General features: G+C 47.2%; 1 protein-coding gene across 3 annotated transcripts in view; it reads right to left on the reverse strand.

Moving 5' to 3' along the window:
• LOC111156554 (glycosyltransferase 1 domain containing 1) overlaps positions 1-18341 on the reverse strand; it is an 82743-nt gene that overhangs the window by 34379 nt on the left and 30023 nt on the right. For 2 of the 3 annotated variants that reach the window (XM_022517533.1, XM_022517531.1), the window contains exons 5-6: positions 12225-12261; positions 10767-10823 (exon numbers count right to left, since the gene is read on the reverse strand). The exons of the other annotated variant lie outside the window; for it this stretch is intronic. In XM_022517533.1, the coding sequence (XP_022373241.1) occupies positions 10767-10823; positions 12225-12261 (94 nt within the window). The remainder of the gene's footprint in view (positions 1-10766; positions 10824-12224; positions 12262-18341) is intronic. 3 annotated transcript variants of the gene reach the window in all.

Consider the following 18341-nt stretch of genomic DNA (forward strand, 5'->3'; position numbering starts at 1 on the left):
CGTCATGAAAATCAGTTATTGGTGACATTGGAAAGTTAACAGAGGGACAAGGAGAGAGCCAGGAGATGTGCTGTTAACTACATGGGAAGCCTTAGCCCAGGGCCCAGGGCACGTGGGCGTGCACACACGCACATGCACACGTGTGCACATTGTTTTTAGATCTAGAACAACTCCCGAAGGGCTGTGTGTCCAGATGTGAGCCCCTGGGTGGAACACAACATCACAGACCCCGTCATGACAATGTACCTGGAATATGTGCTCAAATACATAAAAAGACAAGAAGGAAAGGTGGAAAGAGACACGTGAATGTAACAAAAAGGGGGAAAAGTAATGAAAAAAAAAGTACAACAGCAAAGCAAACACAGAGATGACCCAGGGACGGGAGCCGAAGTGAGCCCGGTCTGAAATCCTGTCTGCCATCTTGGCAGAAAAACTGCGCTGGCGTCTACACGTGCGCACACAACAGGCATGATGTCGGAAACGAGTCTGTCCCTTTATTTCACTGTGACGCGTGGTCTGGTTTCTGCTCCGGGGATGCCGGGAGAAGTGTGCCTCCGCCCACCCCTACCCAGGACCCCGAGGAAGCCTGCCTGGAGAGAGTGACCCACCAAGGACAACGTTCTGTGACTCGCAGTTGAGTTGGACATGTGGTACGGAAACTTCGTCCACATGATAGATGTGTCTGCATCCACACACGGCCCCCATGTTAGCCGTATTACACACGAGGAACTCTCGTTTTCTCTCCCATTTCGGTTTTTTAAAGTGCTGGTTCCTGGGGCACCTGGGTGGCTCAATCAGGTGAGCATCTGACTCCCGATCTTGGCCCAGGTTCTGATCTCAGGTTGTGAGTTCAAGCCCTGTGTTGGGCCTGACACTGGGTGTGGAGTCTCCTTAAAAATTATTTTTTAATTTATTAACAAATAATGTGTTATTTGTTTCAGGGGTACAGGTCTGTGAATTGTCGGTGTTACACATTTCACAGCGCTCACCATAGCACATACCCTCCCAACGTCCATCACCCAGCCACCCTGTCCTTTCCCCCGACCCCCAGCAACCCTGTTTGTTTTGTGAGATTAAGAGTCTCTTATGGTTTGTCTCCCTCCCGATCCCATCTTGTTTCATTTATTCTTTTCCTACCCCCAAGTCCCCCAAGTTGCATCTCCACTTCCTCATATCAGGGAGATCATATAATTGTTTTTCTCTGTCTGACTTCGCTCAGCATAATATCCTCTAGTTCCATCCACGCTTTGCAAATGGCAAGATTTCATTTCTTCAATGGCTGCACAGTATTCCATTGTGTGTATGAACCACATCTTTATCCATTCATCTGTTGATGGACATCTAGGTTCTTTCCATAGTGTGGCTATTGTGGACACTGCTGCTATAAACATTCGGGTGCACGTGCCTCTTTGGATCACTATGTTTGTATCTTTAGGGTAAATACCCAGTAGTGCGATTGCTGGGTCATAGGGTAGCTCTCTTTTCAACTTTCTGAGGAACCTCCATGCTGTTTTCCAGAGTGGTTGCACCAGCTTGCATTCCCACCAACAGCGTAGGAGGGTTCCCCTTTCTCCACTTCCTCGCCAGCATCTGTCATTCCCTGACTTGTTAATTTTAGCCATTCTGACTGGTGTGAGCTGGTATCTGATTGTGGTTTTGATTTGTATTTCCCTGATGCCGAGAGATGTGGAGCACTTTTTCACGTGTCTGTTGGCCATCTGGATGTCTTTGCCGAAATGTCTGTTCATGTCCTCTGCCCATTTCTTGATTGGATTATTTGTCCTTTGGGTGTTGAGTTTGATAAGTTCTTTATAGATTTTGGACACTAGCCCTTTATCTGATAGGTCATTTGCAAAGATCTTCTCCCATTCTGTCGGTTGTCTTTTGGTTTTGTTAACTGTTTCCTTTGCTGTGCAAAAGCTTTTAATCTTGATGAAGTCCCAGTAGTTCATTTTTGCCCTTGCTTCCCTTGCCTTTGGCGATGTTCCTAGAAAGATGTTGCTGCGGCTGAGGTCGAAGAGGTTGCTGCCTCTGTTCTCCTCAAGGATTTGGATGGATTTCTGTCTCAAATTTAGGTCTTTTATCCATTTGAGTCTATTTTCGTATGTGATGTAACCAAATGGTCCAGTTTCATTCTTCTGCATGTGGGTCCAATTTTCCCAACACCATTTGTTGAAGAGACAGTCCCTTTTCCATTGGACATTCTTTCCTGCTTTGTTGAAGATTAGTTGACCATAGAATTGAGGGTTCATTTCTGGGCTCTCTATTCTGTTCCATTGATCTATGTGTCTGTTTTTGTGCCAGTACCATGCTGTCTTGATGATGACAGCTTTGTAATAGAGCTTGAAGTCTGGAATTGTGATGCTGCCGAGTTTGCTTTTCTTTTCCAACATTCCTCTGGCTATTTGGGGTCTCTTCTGGTTCCATAGAAATTTTAGGATTATTTGTTCCATTTCTTTGAAAAAAGTTGATGGTATTTTGATATGGATTGCATTAAATGTGTAGAGTGCTCTAGGTAGCATAGACATTCTCATAATATTTGTTCTTCCAATCCATGAGCATGGAATGTTTTCCCATTTCTTTGTGTCTTCCTCAATGTCTTTCATGAATACTTTATAGTTTTATGAGTACAGATTCTTTGCCTCTTTGGTTAGGTTTACTCCTAACCTAGGTATCTTACAGTTTTGGGTGCAATTGTAAATGGGACTGACTCCTTACTTTCTCTTTCTTCTGTTTTGCTGTTGGTGTAAAGAAATGCAGCTGATTTCTGTGCATTGATTTTATAACTTGACACTTTACTGAACTCCTGTACAAGTTCTAGCAGATTTGGAGTGGAGTCTTTTGGGTTTTCCACATAAAGTATCATATCACCTGCAAAGAGTGAGAGTTTGACTTCTTTGCCAATTTGGATGCCTTTAATTTCTTTTTGTTGTCTGATTGCCGAGGCTAGGACTTCTAGTACTATGTTGAATAGCAGTGGTGATAGTGGACAGCCCTGCCGTGTTCCTGACTTTAGGGGAAAAGATCTCCGTTTTTCTCCATTGAGAACGATATTTGCAGTGGGTTTTTTACAGATGGCTTTGATGATATTGAGGTATGTGCCCTCTATCCCTACACTGTGAAGAGTTTTGATCAAGGAAGGATGCTGTACTTTGTCAAATGCTTTTTCAGCATCTATTGAGAGTACCATATGGTTCTTGTTCTTTTATTAATGTGTTGTATCACATTGACTGATTTGTGGTTGTCGAACCACCTTTGGAGTCCAGGAACAAATTCAGTTTGGTTGTGGTGAATCATCCTTTTAATGGACTGTTGGATCCTACTGGCTAGTATTTTGGTGAGAATTTTCGCATCTGTGTTCATCAAGGATATTGGTCTGTTATTCTCTTTTGATGGGGTCTTGGTCTGGTTTTGGGATCAAGGTAATAATGCTGGCCTCATAAAATAAGTTTGGAAGTTTTCCTTCCATTTTTATTTTTTGGAACAGTTTCAGGAGAATAGGAATTAATTCTTCTTTAAATGTTTGGTTGCGGGGGGCGCCTGGGTGGCTCAGTGAGTTAAAGCCTCTTCCTTCAGCTCATGATCTCAGGGTCCTGGGATCAAGCCCCACATTGGGCTGTCTGCTTAGCATAGAGCCTGCTTCTCCCTCTCTCTTTCTGCCTACTTGTGATCTCTGTCAAATAAATAAAATTTTTTTAAAAAGTGCTAAACCGGGCACTCATGTTGTTAATAAAAGAATAAAAATAAAAAAATATATATGTTTGGTAGGATTCCCCTGGGAAGCCGTGTGGTCCTGGGCTCTTGTTTGTTGGGAGATTTCTGATGACTGCTTCACTCTCCTTACTGGTTATGATTAATGTTCAGGTTTTCTGTTTCTTCCTGGTTCAGGTTGTGGTAGTTTATACATCTCTAGGAATGCATCCCATTTCTTCCAGATTGTCAAATTTGCTGGTGTATAGTTGCTTATAATATGTTCTTAAAATTGTTTGTATTTCTTTGGTGTTGGTTATGATCTCTCTTCTTTCATTCATGATTTTATTAATTTGGGTCCTTTCTCTTTTCTTTTTAATAAGTCTGGCCAGGGGTTTATCAGTCTTACTAATTCTTTCAAAGAACCAGCTCCTAGTTTCATTGATCTGTTCTACTGTTCTTTTGGTTACTATTTCATTGATTTCTGCTCTGATCTTTATTCTCTTCTGCTGGCTTTAGGCTTTGATGTTCTTTCTCCAGCTCCTTTAGGTGTAGGGTTAGGGTGTGTACTTGAGACCTTTCTTGTTTCTTGAGAAAGCTTGTATTGCTACATACTTTCCTCTCAGGACCGCCATGGCTGTGTCCCAAAGATTTTGAACAGTTGTGTTTTTATTTTCCTTTGTTTCCATGAATTTTAAAAATTCTTCTTTAATTTCCTGGTTGACCCATTCGTTCTTTAGTAGGATGCTTTCTTGCCTCCGTGTATTTGAGTTCTTTCCAATTTTCCTCTTGTGATTGAGTTCTAGCTTCAGAGCATTGTGGTCTGAAAATATGCAGGGAATGATCCCAGTCTTTGGGTACTGGTTGAGACCCGATTTGTGACACAGGATGTGATCTGTTCTAGAGAATGTTCCATGTGCACTAGAGAAGAATGTGTATGTATTCTGTTGCTTTCAGATGGAATGTTCTGAGTATATTTGTGATGTCCATCTGGTCCAGTGTGTCATTTAAGGCCTTTATTTCCTTGTTGATCTTTTGCTTAGATGATCTGTCCATTTCAGTGAGGGGGGTGTTAACGTCCCCTGGTACTACTGTATTACTGTTGGTGTGTTTCTTTGATTTTTTTTATTAGTTGGTTTATAAAATTGGCTGTGCCCATGTTAGGGGCATAGATATTTACAATTGTTAGATGTTCTTGTTGGACAGACCCTTTAAGTGTGACATAGTGTCCTTCTTCATCCCTTATTATAGTCTTTGGCTTAAAATCTTTCTGATAAAAGGATTGCACCCCAGCTTTCTTTTGATGTCCATCAGCATGGTAAATGGTTTTCCACCCCTCACTTTAAATCTGGAGGCGTCTTTGGGTCTAAAATGAGTCTCTTGCAGACAGCATATCGATGGGTCTTATTTTTTATATTCATTCTGATCCCCTGTGTTTTTGATTGGGGAATTTAGCCATTTACATTCAGGGTAAGTGTTGAATGATATGAATTTACTGCCATTGTATTGCCTGCAAGCTGACTGTTACTGTATATTGTCTCTGTTCCTTTCTGTTCTATGTTACTTTTAGGGTATCTTTGCTTAGAGGACCCCTTTCAATATTTCCTGTAGGGCTGGTTTGGTGATCTCAAATTCTCCTCTCTCGCTGGTCTCTGTGCTTTTTGCTCTGTGCTCATGTGGTCTGTGACTGGTGCACAGCCCTGTTTGGAGTCTCCAAACCCAGCAGACTCTTGCAGCACATTCCCACACCGCTCCTCCCATAGGAGGAAGTTGGGGGGGGGTGTGTCTCCCCAGATCTGCCACTTGTGGGGTCCCAGCTCAAAAAGCAGTGTCCCGACTGTGTCGGAGATCATGGTTTAAGGTAACCCCGAGCTGATAGCCCACTCAGATACGTCCCTGTAGCCTGCTTCCCTGCTCTGATACCTGGGAGCTCTGCCACACTCAGGCACCCCCGCTCTTTCTGTGACCCCGCGGGACCTGAGACCACACTGTCCCTGCAAGGGCTGTACCCCTGCTTAGCCTCTGGAGCGATGTCCCTCAGTAGAGCAGACTTCTAAAGTTCCGATTTTGTGCTCCGCTGCTTGCTCTCTTGCTGGGAGCCTGCTCCTCTCCCTGCTGTCTCTCTTCCCATATGTTGCCTTGGATTCATGTCTCCGCACGTCCCACCTTCCAGAAAGTGGTTGCTTTTCTGTTCCTAGAACTGCTGCTCTTCTTCTCTTCGATCTCCTGTTGAGTGTGTAGGTGTTCGGGATGGTTTGATAACCATTACTGGGTAGGTACTGGTCCCCCCGGGCTGAGCGCCCTCTGTGCTGCCCAGCGCTCTGCCTGCCCTGTCAGCCCCTCCGCGGTACTGACGCGATCTGCATAAAGCCACTTTCTCTCCCAGCTTCTGTTCTAGCCGCTCTGTTCATTTGTGTTTTTGTCCATGTGTTGTTATAAGGAGAGAAGAATCCAAGGATTTCAGTTGAGTGCATTAGATGTAGTGGATTTTAGCCAGAAAATTTGATTCAGGGGCTGTGAAAATATCAAGAGATCTGGTAACATCAATTTTCCACCTGAAGAACAGAGGGTTTTCCGAGGCCTGGCCAAGAAGAGAAAACAGTACCATCCGAGCCTGGCATAGTCCAGTCTCCACATAGAAATAGAATTGAAAGGAGGAGAGGAGAAGAAAATTAAATAGACGGTGTTACACAAGAGATACAAACAAAAGAAAATCAGGAAGGTCTGGTCAAATTCCTGCTTTCACAGTTTTTGGGTTTGGTGGCTTACAAAGAATTGCTGTTTTCGATGTGGCCGTTATTGGAACGAACTTACGTACGTACGTATGTACTTATTTATTTATTTATTTGAGAGAGACGGAGAAAGCACAGCAGGGGAGGGGCATGCAGAGGGAGAGCGAGAAGCAGGGTCCCTGCGAAGCAGGGAGCCCTGATGTGGGGCTTGATCCCGGGACCCTGGAATCATGACCTGAGCTGGAGGCAGAGGCTTAACCATCTGAGCTATCCAGATGCCCTGGGTCTTGACATTTAAAAGCAAAAATCACGCATCATTGAACCGTAGCAACATTCAAGTTGGACATGGACACGTACATAAAAACTGCAAGGTAACTGACCTGATTCCTGTACGTGTATCTTCTGGTCAGAATAACTACTGTGAACAGCATGTAAAAACTGTAATGATGCCACTCCGAGCCTGTAACCTACTTTATTCTTCATTGCTCCCTAGCTGGTTTGTTGGAACATGGTATCTGGTTAGCATAAACATCGTTCAGTGCTTTAAAAAGATTCAGCAGTTTGTTAGCTAGGGCTTAGAGGGAGAACTGGACAGTCTCAGAAGGACCCAGACAGAGCGTAAAGGAGGGCACACCATGAAATCAACATCAGGGACCCGGGCAGCAGACGGAAGCCCTTGGACACTGATCAAGCGCTCGTCGGTGGGCGTGCTGCTGAGACCCCCAGCCCCACCTGCCCCGCGACGGCCAGGTGAGCAGCTGGGACGATGCAGGGGCTGAGTGTCTGAGGGCTAGGAGTCTGCGCTGAATTCACCGGGTTTTCTGTTTTCACTGTCTGAAGCTCAAAGTGGAAGTGACAAATCAGTCACGGGCCCCGGAGGCCAGGCTGAGATCGAGGATGGGTGGGGAAGACCGTCCATCTCCAGAGTCCAGAAGATGAGAAAGATGAACGACCCCGCAAATGAGAACAGACACCTGCTCATAAAGCCCAGAGACACCCATTAATTCTGCCTCCACCAGACACCAGGACCAGCTGAGCCGGCAACCGTGACACCACCAGCCTCCCTCTGCCACGGGTTCCGGCCACGGTCACGGCTTCTAACTACGCCCGTGAAGGTGGAGCTGCCGGCCAGCAGGTCTGAGGAGTCTTGCCCATCCCACTGCTGTCCCGTTAATCACTCCATAATAAGACCAATGAAACAATCAACCAGAGACTACAGGCTTGATGAGAAATCACTCTCCTTTTGGAAATTATGACTGTTCGTCACAGCGCCAGCAGCATCCCATGATATATAGAAGCTAAAATAACCTCCCGACAGGCGATTTCCAGCGGGCCCGGCTGGATCTGAGTAATGGCCTGCGCGTCCCAGCGCGACAGAGCACTGGGGCAGTGGGGGTTCCTCCGTGACATGGGGAACAGCCCTGCTGCTGGCCCCGACTGAGGCTGATGGATGCACTTGGAAAACGGTTTCTATAAAATGCTTGGAAATTTTCGTTTTCAAGTGGACCCTAACGTTGATCTACAGTAGGTGGTGGGGGGGGTTGGTTTCTGTCTGATGTTTCCAGAGAGGGAACGGGCTTGGGGTCTGCGAGTTTGCAGACAGGGCTGTGATTTGCATTTTCAGCTCCTCTCTGAAGTTTATGTCAGGCTTGCAACGTCAGAGCCCCCCTTTCCCTCCAACAGTACCCTTACAACGTCGACCCTCACAAGAAACAGTGGGGGGTGGAACAGAAGAGTTCTTACACTTTACACTGCGCTTGGTGAGTCAGTGGCAGCTCTTCCCACACCCTCAGCAGAATGACTGGGCTGGTCGGCCTGTAGGGCCATGAGAGTCCCCAAGAGCATACATTTATGGGGCTCATGGGTGGGCGAGAAAACTTCCTGTATTTAAAGATACTGGGATATGCTCATTGATGCTGCCTTCTCAGGAGACAATTACGCATGAAAGCTCTAAGGGCATCAGTGATCTAACCCAGAGACTGGTTTCAGGTGTTCCATGGAAAACAACCAGGGCTCAACACCCAGAGTACAAATAATCCAATCAAGAAATGGGCAGAGGACATGAACAGACATTTCTGCAAAGAAGACATCCAGATGGCCAACAGACACGTGAAAAAGTGCTCCACATCACTCGGCATCAGGGAAACACAAATCAAAACCACAGTGAGATGCCACCTCACACCAGTCATAATGGCTAAAATTAACAAGTCAGGAAATGACAGATGCTGGCGAGGATGCGGAGAAAGGGGAACCCTCCCGCACTGTTGGTGAGAATGCAAGCTGGTGCAGCCACTCGGGGAAACAGCATGGAGGTTCCTCAAAATGTTGAAAATAGAGCTACCCTATGACCCAGCAATTGCACTGCTGGGTATTTACCCTAAAGATACAAACGTAGTGATCCGAAGGGGCACGTGCACCCGAATGTTTATAGCAGCATTTTCCACAACAGCCAAACTATGGAAAGAGTCTAGATGTCCATCAACAGATGAATGGATAAGATGTGGTTCAGGGGAGCCTGAGTGGTTCAGCGGGTTACGCCTCTGCCTTTGGCTCAGGTCATGGTCTCGGGGTCCTGGGATCGAGCCCCACATCGGGCTCTCTGCTTAGCAGGGAGCCTGCTTCCCTTCCTCTCCCTCTGCCTGCCTCTCTGCCTACTTGTGATCTCTGTCAAATAAATAAATTAATTAATTAAAAAAAAAAGATGTGGTTCATAGACAGAATGGAATACTACGCAAAATAAGTCAGAGAAAGAATTATCACATGATCTCACTGATACGAGGAATTTGAGAAACAAGGCAGAGGTTCACAGGGGAAGGGAGGGAAAAATGAAATAAGACGAAACCAGAGAGGGAGACAAACTATAAGAGATTCTTAATCTCAGGAAACCAACTGAGGGTTGCTGGAGGGGAGGGGGGTGAGAGGGATGTGGTGACTGGGTGAGAGACACTGGGGAGGGCACGTGCCACGGTGAGTGCTGTGAGCTGTGTAAGACTGATGAACCTGCACCCCAGGGGAAATAATACATTATATGTTAATTAAAAAATAAATGGGCAAATTTTATAGTATGTTTAAAAAAAAAACTGGGCAAATGTATGAAGATTGAAATGTATGTAGCACCTGCATCACTACATATCAATGTGTTTAAAAAAGGGTTAGTCAAATAAGTCTGTAGAACTCAATACTACAAAGGATTTTTGATTAGAATTAATAAATTCATAAGATTTTAGGATATAATGTAAAAAATCAATTTTATTTTTGTATACTGGCAACAAACAATTCAGAAACAAAATTTAAAAAACCTTTAGAGTAGCATCAAAAATAATAAAATCCTTAATAATTTTTTGAGAGAGAGTGAGCACGATCAGGGGGAAGAGGAGGAAGGGGAGAAGCAGGCTTCCCACTGAGCAGGGAGCACCATGTGGGCTGAGATCATGACCTGAGACCAAGGCAGATGCTTAACTGGCTAAGCCACCCAGGTGCCCCTGTTTTAAAAAAACAGACTTGTACAAATCATTATGAGGGTAAATGAGACAAAAAAGTGGACAGACAGATCATGTTCTCATGGACTTTAAGATCTCCATTCTCCCTAAATTCTTCTGCAGATCAATACAGTGGGGTTTTATTAGAGATTGACAGGTGGGTGGAAACGTACTGATAGACGCAACAGCTGCTAAGCCGGGTTACCGACTCACAGCGCCAGCTCAACGTTCTGCAAACCCGCAGCGAGAAGAGCGCAACGTCAGCCGAGGGCAGGCGTGCGGACGGCGGACACTCACGTGCTGACCCGCTTTTCGGCAGAGCGATTCAGCGAAGAAAAACATTTTCAGTGAACGATACTAGCACAACGTGCAAGAAGAAAGGGATTTTGATCCCTATCTCATATCACATGCAAAAATTTCAGATGGGTTAAAATCCAAATGAAAGCGCGAAAACATTAACACTTATGGAGGAAAAGAAATAGGGAAAAGCCTTCTGTGGACTTTGAGCAGGCAAAGATTTCTTGGTCAGGGCTCAGTGCTAACCATTAATGAAAAACGGATAATCTAGAAGAAAATAGGTAAACCGGAGGAAACAGAAAATATTCACGTATATACACATATCTCACAGAAGACTTGAACCCACAACGGATGAAAAATCCTTCTCTAAACCCGCTCTTTTTCCCATGCTCCCAAGGAAGAGACACTCATGATGTCTCCGGGAACAGAGAAGCCAGGGTACCCGGGTCCCAGTTCCCACTCCCCCGCACCTTGTTCCCTTTGACCTGAAGAACTCTTCTCCCAAACCCCGGGAGTACCCCATGTACCTCGCCACTGGACAGCAAGCCCCCTGGTCAAAATGTCTCACCTGAACGGTGGAGGAAGGTGTCCCAGCTGAAGGCGGCGTTTGGTACGGTCACGACCCCTGGGTCGAAGGAGAGAAAGAGCGGCCACGTTGATTAGATGCAACCCGCTACCTTGTGTCCACGTGCAAATAATGGTCTCCTACGTGGTTCTTACGAAGAGCTCAAGGTTCCGAGTGCCTTGTGCACGCCTGTTCATCCCCCCCGCACAGGACATTCCAAGGGAGCCCGCGGGTCCAAAGCGAGGAATGGCTGGGTGGGCATGGCTGGGTGGGCATGGCTGGGTGGGCCAGCCGCGTCTCTACCAGAGGCGGCTGGCTTCTGCGTCACGGCCGCACGTACGAATTACGTCTCTGCTTAAAATGGCTAGTCTGGGCCCTCCCCGCATCACACAGGACGGCCTGCTATCCTGGGCATCTCCTTGACCAGATTTAAGTTTAAAGTTCTGAACGGAACATTGAAGATGTAGGCACTCAGACGACACTTAACAGCTTACCGTGACAACGGGAAACATCTGAAGTGTCAGGATGTGTGAATTAAGTCATGGAGCCCTCTCTGCAGCTTACCTTCGAGACTGTCACCCACACCCAACGACACGGATGACTCGCTTTCGTACTAGTTAGCGAGTGTGCACTGCAGGCCCGCCCTGGGCACAGACCCTGGGTGGGTGCAGCCCACACACCCCGGGACCCCTGAACACCCCGCGAGGCAGAGTCCCCCAGTGTATCGAGCCAGAAACCGAGGCCCACATAGGTTAAGTGGTGTTCACAGCGGCTCGGGGTGTAGGTCATAGAGGCTGTGGCCGAGCCCATGCCTGCCTGCCTGGGGGCGCCTACGGGGCCCTCGGCTAGGAGTCAGGCCGCGACAGCACCCGCGCTCACACCCGGAGACTCCTTTTATACACACATACGGAGTTAAGTGGTTCTGTTTCGTGTCTCACCAAAACCCCCGAGCATGTCCCCCCGCGATAAGGTGCGGAGCAGCTGAGGCGGGCCTCCGGCCTCTGCACCCGCACTGACCCAGCCTCGCGGCGGGTCCGTGTCCCCGCTGCAGTGGCTTCTTCCCGGGACTCCTGTTGTTTCAACAGGAACACAGCGTTCCCCTCACTGCGTTCACGTGCTGCGGGCTTCCCCAAGGGCTGTGGAGGCCACTGTTGGGGAGGGACTGCTTGGGTGAGGGCAGGAAGGGATGAGGCTGGCGCAGGAGGCTCTGTAAACACGCCCCCGAGGGAGCACACTGTACTTCTACCGGTTGAAACTGGTAAATGACCTGTATTACAAGTTGTCCTTGTACAAGGTCGCTGTAGCTGTCCTTTACCTTCACGTTAGGAGATAATAGGTCCATCCGTCCTACTAACTATTAGGAGGCAAATCTAAGGCCCTGTAGGATTTCACCACAAACAAGTCCGAGCACAGCTCTAGAAGGACTCGTCTTTAAAAATACATAAATTTAAAAATTCTTACCTTGACTCTGGACGTAGATCTTCCCCCTGGCATGTGGCTTTTGAAAAGAAAGGAAAAAGGACAAAAAGTAAATTGGGTAGTCCGTTACAGCTGCGTTTTAGAAATAAAATGCAGGCTCTAAAATAAACCACCTGGGAACACGTCACGAAGGATCATCCGTGCAGCTGCTCCCACACTAGTTACTTTCTAAGAGCAAAAGTTCCTTCCGCTTTTAATGGGGGTTAGCCCATAAAAATGCATCTCTGAGGTAAGCAGCACATAGAGGCCCCTTAGGTTAGGCGTGATGCGTGCGGACGGCTGTATGGTTACGCGTTAGTTAGGGACGCTCAGACAGCGAACACGCCGATGGCAGAGCCCGTGGGGAGCCTGTCCATCGCGTGCAGAAGCTGGGGGAGACGTGTGGGAACCCTGGTTTGAGGACACAGATCCTTGAATGGAAAGACTATCCGCCCAGCCCCCGCCCGTGCGGAAGGAGTTAGGAGGGACAGGAGGCCGAGGGAGGAGAGGAAAGGGGCTGGAGGTGAGGCCCTGGGCCATTTTCAGGGCAGTGGACTGCGACTCCCTGCACAGACTGGAATCTCCGCCTCGCTCGGGTCCTTCATGCCCCATTCCGCATCTGAGGCCCCTAACGCCTGGAACGGCCGCCTCCTTTCACCACGCAGGGCAGATGCACCCCCTTTTAAAATGCCCTTAAGATAGGAAGCCTTAAAAAATTTAAACTCTCCTCCCTACTAGCAAGAAAAAAGGTTAATTTTAATGGAAAATATGGCTAATAGTCACAACTTGAAATTAGAAATTGAAGTCCAGAGCCCTAACGTCCCATTTTGTGTAGTTCCACTCTCACTGGAAAGCTGGAGAGACTTTTACTGGTGTGCAGAGGAGGATGGGGCGCTGCTGCTTCAACTGGCCCCCGGGAAGCATGCTCACACACCGGAAACACCCAGCAGCCTGGTATTTAAACTTGAAAGTGAACACCAGCATTTGACAAAAACAGATTCAATGTAATTCTACACAGATTTGATTAATTAAGGGAGGGCATAATGGGGGTTTTGCCTTGCCTCTGTTTCCGTTAGAAATGAGCTCTGTCTGCAGTTAGAACTGCACAAGCCACAGTGCTCCCTTCAGGAACATTCCTTCTGAAACAAACACAAATTAATGGAACTGGTGTCTTACATCCATAAGCAGAATAAATGGACTCTCTGTGGAAATTTCTGGATTTATCAGCTAGTCTTACATATCTTAGAGCATTATTTTCCTTAAATCTACTCAAACTGTGAGAAAATAAGTATCAAGTCCGATATGGACGTTTAAAACATGTTATGGATATTTTAAGATCTCATCCTAGTAAGTCAAGAAAATAGAGTTACAGTATAAAAAATCTGGACCTGGTTTATTTTTAATCTTTACAATAAAAGAAAACTGGCAAAGCCAGCTGGCTCATACCGATTTCGAAAAGCAAAATGCTCTAAATACAAATTAGCTTTCTTTTCTCAATATTTATTGTTTCTCTTGCCTTGAAATGCAAGAGTCAAAACTCTTGTATATCAGTTCTCTTGCAAGATCAGCTCATCGATGCGGAAAGTGAAAAAGAGAGGCTGTGTGTGCATGCGCGTGTGTGCGTGAGTGTGCGGGGGTGGGGGCAGAGGCTGCTCCACTGTGTGCGTGAGAAACCGTTACCTAATCTGGCCCATTACTAGACAGGAAAAGCCAGTGTCCTGTGGGAGAGATACTTACAGATACACGTGACCGTCTAACAGACCCAGACGCTAATACATGCGTTTTTAGAACGGAGTCACAGAAACATCACACAGATCCCCCATTTTTAACACCTGTATGACCTTCGGAAACGAAGCTCTGTAAGTAGAAACCACAGCCAGTGTTTTGAAATATACATACGATCGCAGGACCTATGGGTGACAAAAGTACTAGTTTTTTTGAAATTCTAACGCAGTATCTGAGGACGGCTTTGTTAAAAAGGACTTTGAAAAGAGCTACAAACTGCTTTCGAACAATCCAGGTTCGCATGTGGCAGGCTCTCAAAACATACCTATGCCAAAAAAACGCACAGGAGTTGGGGCTTTTTCAGGGGGTGTGGTTCTCTTCCTTCTCTTCCCACTGTTCCCTTAGAAATTGCTTTTTAAGCAAGGAAAGAAAAGAGAAAAGGAAAAACACATGAATGGGACAAGGAGAGTCTCCAGGACTGGATCAGGATCCAGGGCCCTGGGCTCCAAAGCTGGCGGCAACGCCACAACTAGGGACGCCGACGGGAACACTAGAGGGAAGATTTCTTTTTTTAAGAAACAGTTAAACCTATGGAGTAAATAACTGGGGATTATTGATATTATTCAAAAGCATCCCCCCCGGGACACCCCAGCTGTTCTGTGCCTTGGTGATTTGATGAAATCGAAGCAGTTCTGCTCACTCCAGACGTCTGCGCGCCCTGGTCATGATCGTGTGAACGCGGGTCGGGGGCTGCGCTCTGGAACTGACAAGCTTCCCACTCTTTGAGTTACATTAAAACTACTCAATTTCCAGGGATCTCATTTGGGGAAGAAAAATGCAAAGAACATTTCCAGTTCCATCAGGAAATCTCGGAGGAAAGCCAATCTTAATAGAAGCTATTAAAAATGATTAGCTTCCTTGGGTACGATGGGTCCCTGAGTTTCTCCTGCGGCGTCTGCGGGGAGGGCCGCAGACAAGGAGGGCCCCGAAGGCCGAAGCCCCGTGAGCCGAAGGGTGGTGAGTTTCCATTTGGGTGGGCGCCAGAACCAAAGCTGTGGTCTGTGTTCCCACTGCTGCCAGTGTGGCTCCCAGGGCTAGGCGGGTCAGAGCCGCGGGCCATGCAGGGGAGGAGATGGGCGTTCGCAGGACACACGGGCAGTGCGCAGAGTTCGGCGGTTAGTCGGCGCGCGGCTCGTTGCGAGGGGCCGGCGCTCACACCTGTGTGGGCTTTGGGAGCTCACCTGTGCCGCCAACACGCCTGTGAACTGTCTTGCTTTCTGCGTTTTAATTTCCAAAAGAAATTGGATGAGTACATACGCACACTGAAGTAAAAACACACTTTAGCTAGGGCCTCCTATAAACCACTTCGAGAAAGTTATTTTTCTTTAACGAGTGCCGAGGCGACACACAACACTGTCACCCCAGAAGGCAGGGATGCACCAGCTCCAAACTAAAAAAAAAAAAAAAATCTCTAAAACGTAACAACGCCAGAAGGCTGAGCTCAGCGCTAACCTCGGCAAAGAGGACAGATGGGCCATTCTGGATATCCTCATGCTTTCTCGAATTTGATAACCACTTCAAGCAATGTTTACTCAAACTCAAGATGTTTAAAGAACCAGCTAACTCATAAATAAATATTCGAATTTGGAGAAAGTCCTGTTAGCAGAGTACTTCTTAGAAAAAGCGGGTCGACAGTGCAGTTGAAATTTCTGCAGGCCTGTGGGGGTCTGAACCCAATGAAGACCTAGTAAACCCAAGATCGTTGCTTTTTTTTTTTCTTTTTAAAGATTTTGTCTGACAGATCACAAGTAGGCAGAGAGGCAGGCAGAGAGGGGGGAAGCAGACTCCCCACTGAGCAGAGAGCCCAATGCGGGGCTCGATCCCAGGACCCTGGGATGATGACCTGAGCCGAAGGCAGAGGTTTAACCCACTGAGCCACCCAGGCGCCCCAAGATCGTTGCTTCTGCGGAGAGAAGAGCCTTCCGTTACGATATATACCTAATTTGCTTTACTTTTTTTATCCTTGTGAAGTAGTCACATTTTGTGGTGAAAGTCTGGTGAATTCAGAGAAAGAAATCTTTACTTCGAACCCAGATTTGCATGCTGAAGGTCTATTACGTACCGTCACAAGAAGCCAACACCCTGTGCAGACTAGATTTCCATTTCCATAAGGCATACATCAAAGTTAGCAGTGGGTAAAGAATTAGATTCCTAAAAATGCCAAATCAAGGTTATAATTTCACAAACCAGCAGAGCAGGCTTTTCCCAAAACACGACCGGTGCTGCACTTGCGTGATGAACACTACGGATGCCGCCCGCAGAGCTGGTGAGGGACCCAGGCGACCCTACCCTTCCCAGAGCAGCAGAGACCTCGTGTTTAGGCTGATAGAAACAACAGTAAACAAGCAAGGACAATTCCAAACAAAGGCATTTCATATTCAAAGAGACAACACAAAGCCACTGTTATTGAAATCCAATCAAACTAATGGGTGCAGTCAGCCAGAGATAGGTGGGGGCCACAAGCAGCCCCCAGAGGAGCGCCCTGGCTTTCTCAGAGGGCTGAAGGGGACCCAGGGCAGACCCAAGAAGCCCCTTCTGGGGGCACTTCCTTTAAGGTGTCTCCCACCGCCCGATGCTGTGTGAGCACTCGTCTGAGCGATCTTGAAAGGTCATCCCGCACTTGTTCACCCAGAGCGGGGCTGACCAGTGCGCCAGCCTCCAGCCACATGAGACCACAGAGCCCCTGAACCAGGGCTGGTCTGAACAGAGACGTGCCCGAGTGCAAAAGGTACACTGGATATTGAAGACCCGATGCAAAAAAAAAAAAAAAAATACACAGATACACGAACTATTCATTAGTCATTTTTACATTGATCACATGTTGAAATAAGATTTTGGATACAGACAGTGTGCAACAAAGAACTTGGCCTTTTCACCACACCTCTGGGAAGTAACCTCTGTGAGACCTGACACAGCCTCTTCGTCTAGGCGGGGCCGGTCCCAATCACTGGTCTTTGGGTGCGAACCGGCCATACCACAAAGACCACCCACGAGATTTAGGGTGGGGCCTTGGAGCCGACTGGCATCTGTCCACTTGGACACCGGCATCAGCCCCGTGGGCAGCCGACCAATCAGTCAAGCCTACAGAGTGAAGTTCCAGCAAAGACAGATGCTCAACTTGGGTAAGCTACTCTGGCAGGCGATCCTGTCAGATCAATGACCAGAGGGTAGAACGGCTTGACTCCGAGGGGGAGAAGGCAAGGGTGCCTTTGCCCTACACAGCTCTACGATGTGGCTGATTTTAGTCTGATAAAGTCTACGACTTCCCTAGAATAAACCATAAGCACGAGTAGAAGAACCGTCAGTGAGTTCTCTCTAATCTGGGATTACTGAAATCTGATTCTGGTTTGACAGTAATTAGGTGGGATTAACTAAGCAACACCCTGAGTCAGGCCTGCGCCCTAAAATAAAGAACACAGAATTAAAAACAAAAGCTGGCAATTCGGTAATGAAGAGCTAAACTTAATTACTCAAGAAACATCGCTGTGCAGAACACATAAGCAAAAATCATCTCTCTACAAAAATCCATCTAAAATAATTATATAAGTGTGGCTGAATAATGAAGCTTTACATTATTTATACGTACACTGTATTTGTAAAAGATAATCAGATAAAGGTATTGAGCAGAACTTTACTGAAAAATCCTCCACCAACAAAAGGACACACGCCGTATTAAAAACCCTGGCTCACACTGGAATCTGGTAACCAGCGCCCGCCGCTGTAAACTCTAAACCACAAACACCCTTTCCTTATCATTAGCTTTTATTATAATCCCTTACATCATCACCTCAGACTGAACTTTCGGCGCCTGCTCAATTTTTTTTTTTTAAATGCTTTGCCAGATACTTGGAAAAGTATCTTTCTGAAAAGAGAGAGCCCTGACCCAGGATCACCCAGCCCGTCTGGGAACCCGAGTGACAGCCAGGGTTGGACCTGGCTCCGAGACATCAACCGGCCCTTCTATGGGCGCGTCATCACTGCTACGGTGCCCCCTGCCCGGACTGGGCCTGCTCTGTGCACTCGGGCCGGTTCCCTTGTCGCTGCCTATGACAGTGAAGCTCGGGGAGGAAGAACCCTGCGCGGTCGGCCGGCACTTTGCACCCGTGACCCAGGCTCTGGCCCTCCAAGGGCGCCCTCTCCCGAGGCCAGCCACACACGGCAGCTGCGGTCCCATCGCCACCGGAGTCCCGTACTCCGCTCCAATTCAGTGCGTCTGGGACTCAGAGTCCACTCTTCTCCCTTCCCAAATTCCTTCACTCGAGTTCTTCCAAAATTTATTGACAAAAATCTTAAATCATGTTATTATTCTTGAGTCCCACTTTATTTCTTCCTTAT

Source organism: Enhydra lutris, unplaced genomic scaffold (genome assembly GCF_002288905.1).
Source record: "Enhydra lutris kenyoni isolate GAN:26980312 unplaced genomic scaffold, ASM228890v2 scaffoldscaffold46, whole genome shotgun sequence".
NCBI lineage: Eukaryota > Metazoa > Chordata > Mammalia > Carnivora > Mustelidae > Enhydra > Enhydra lutris.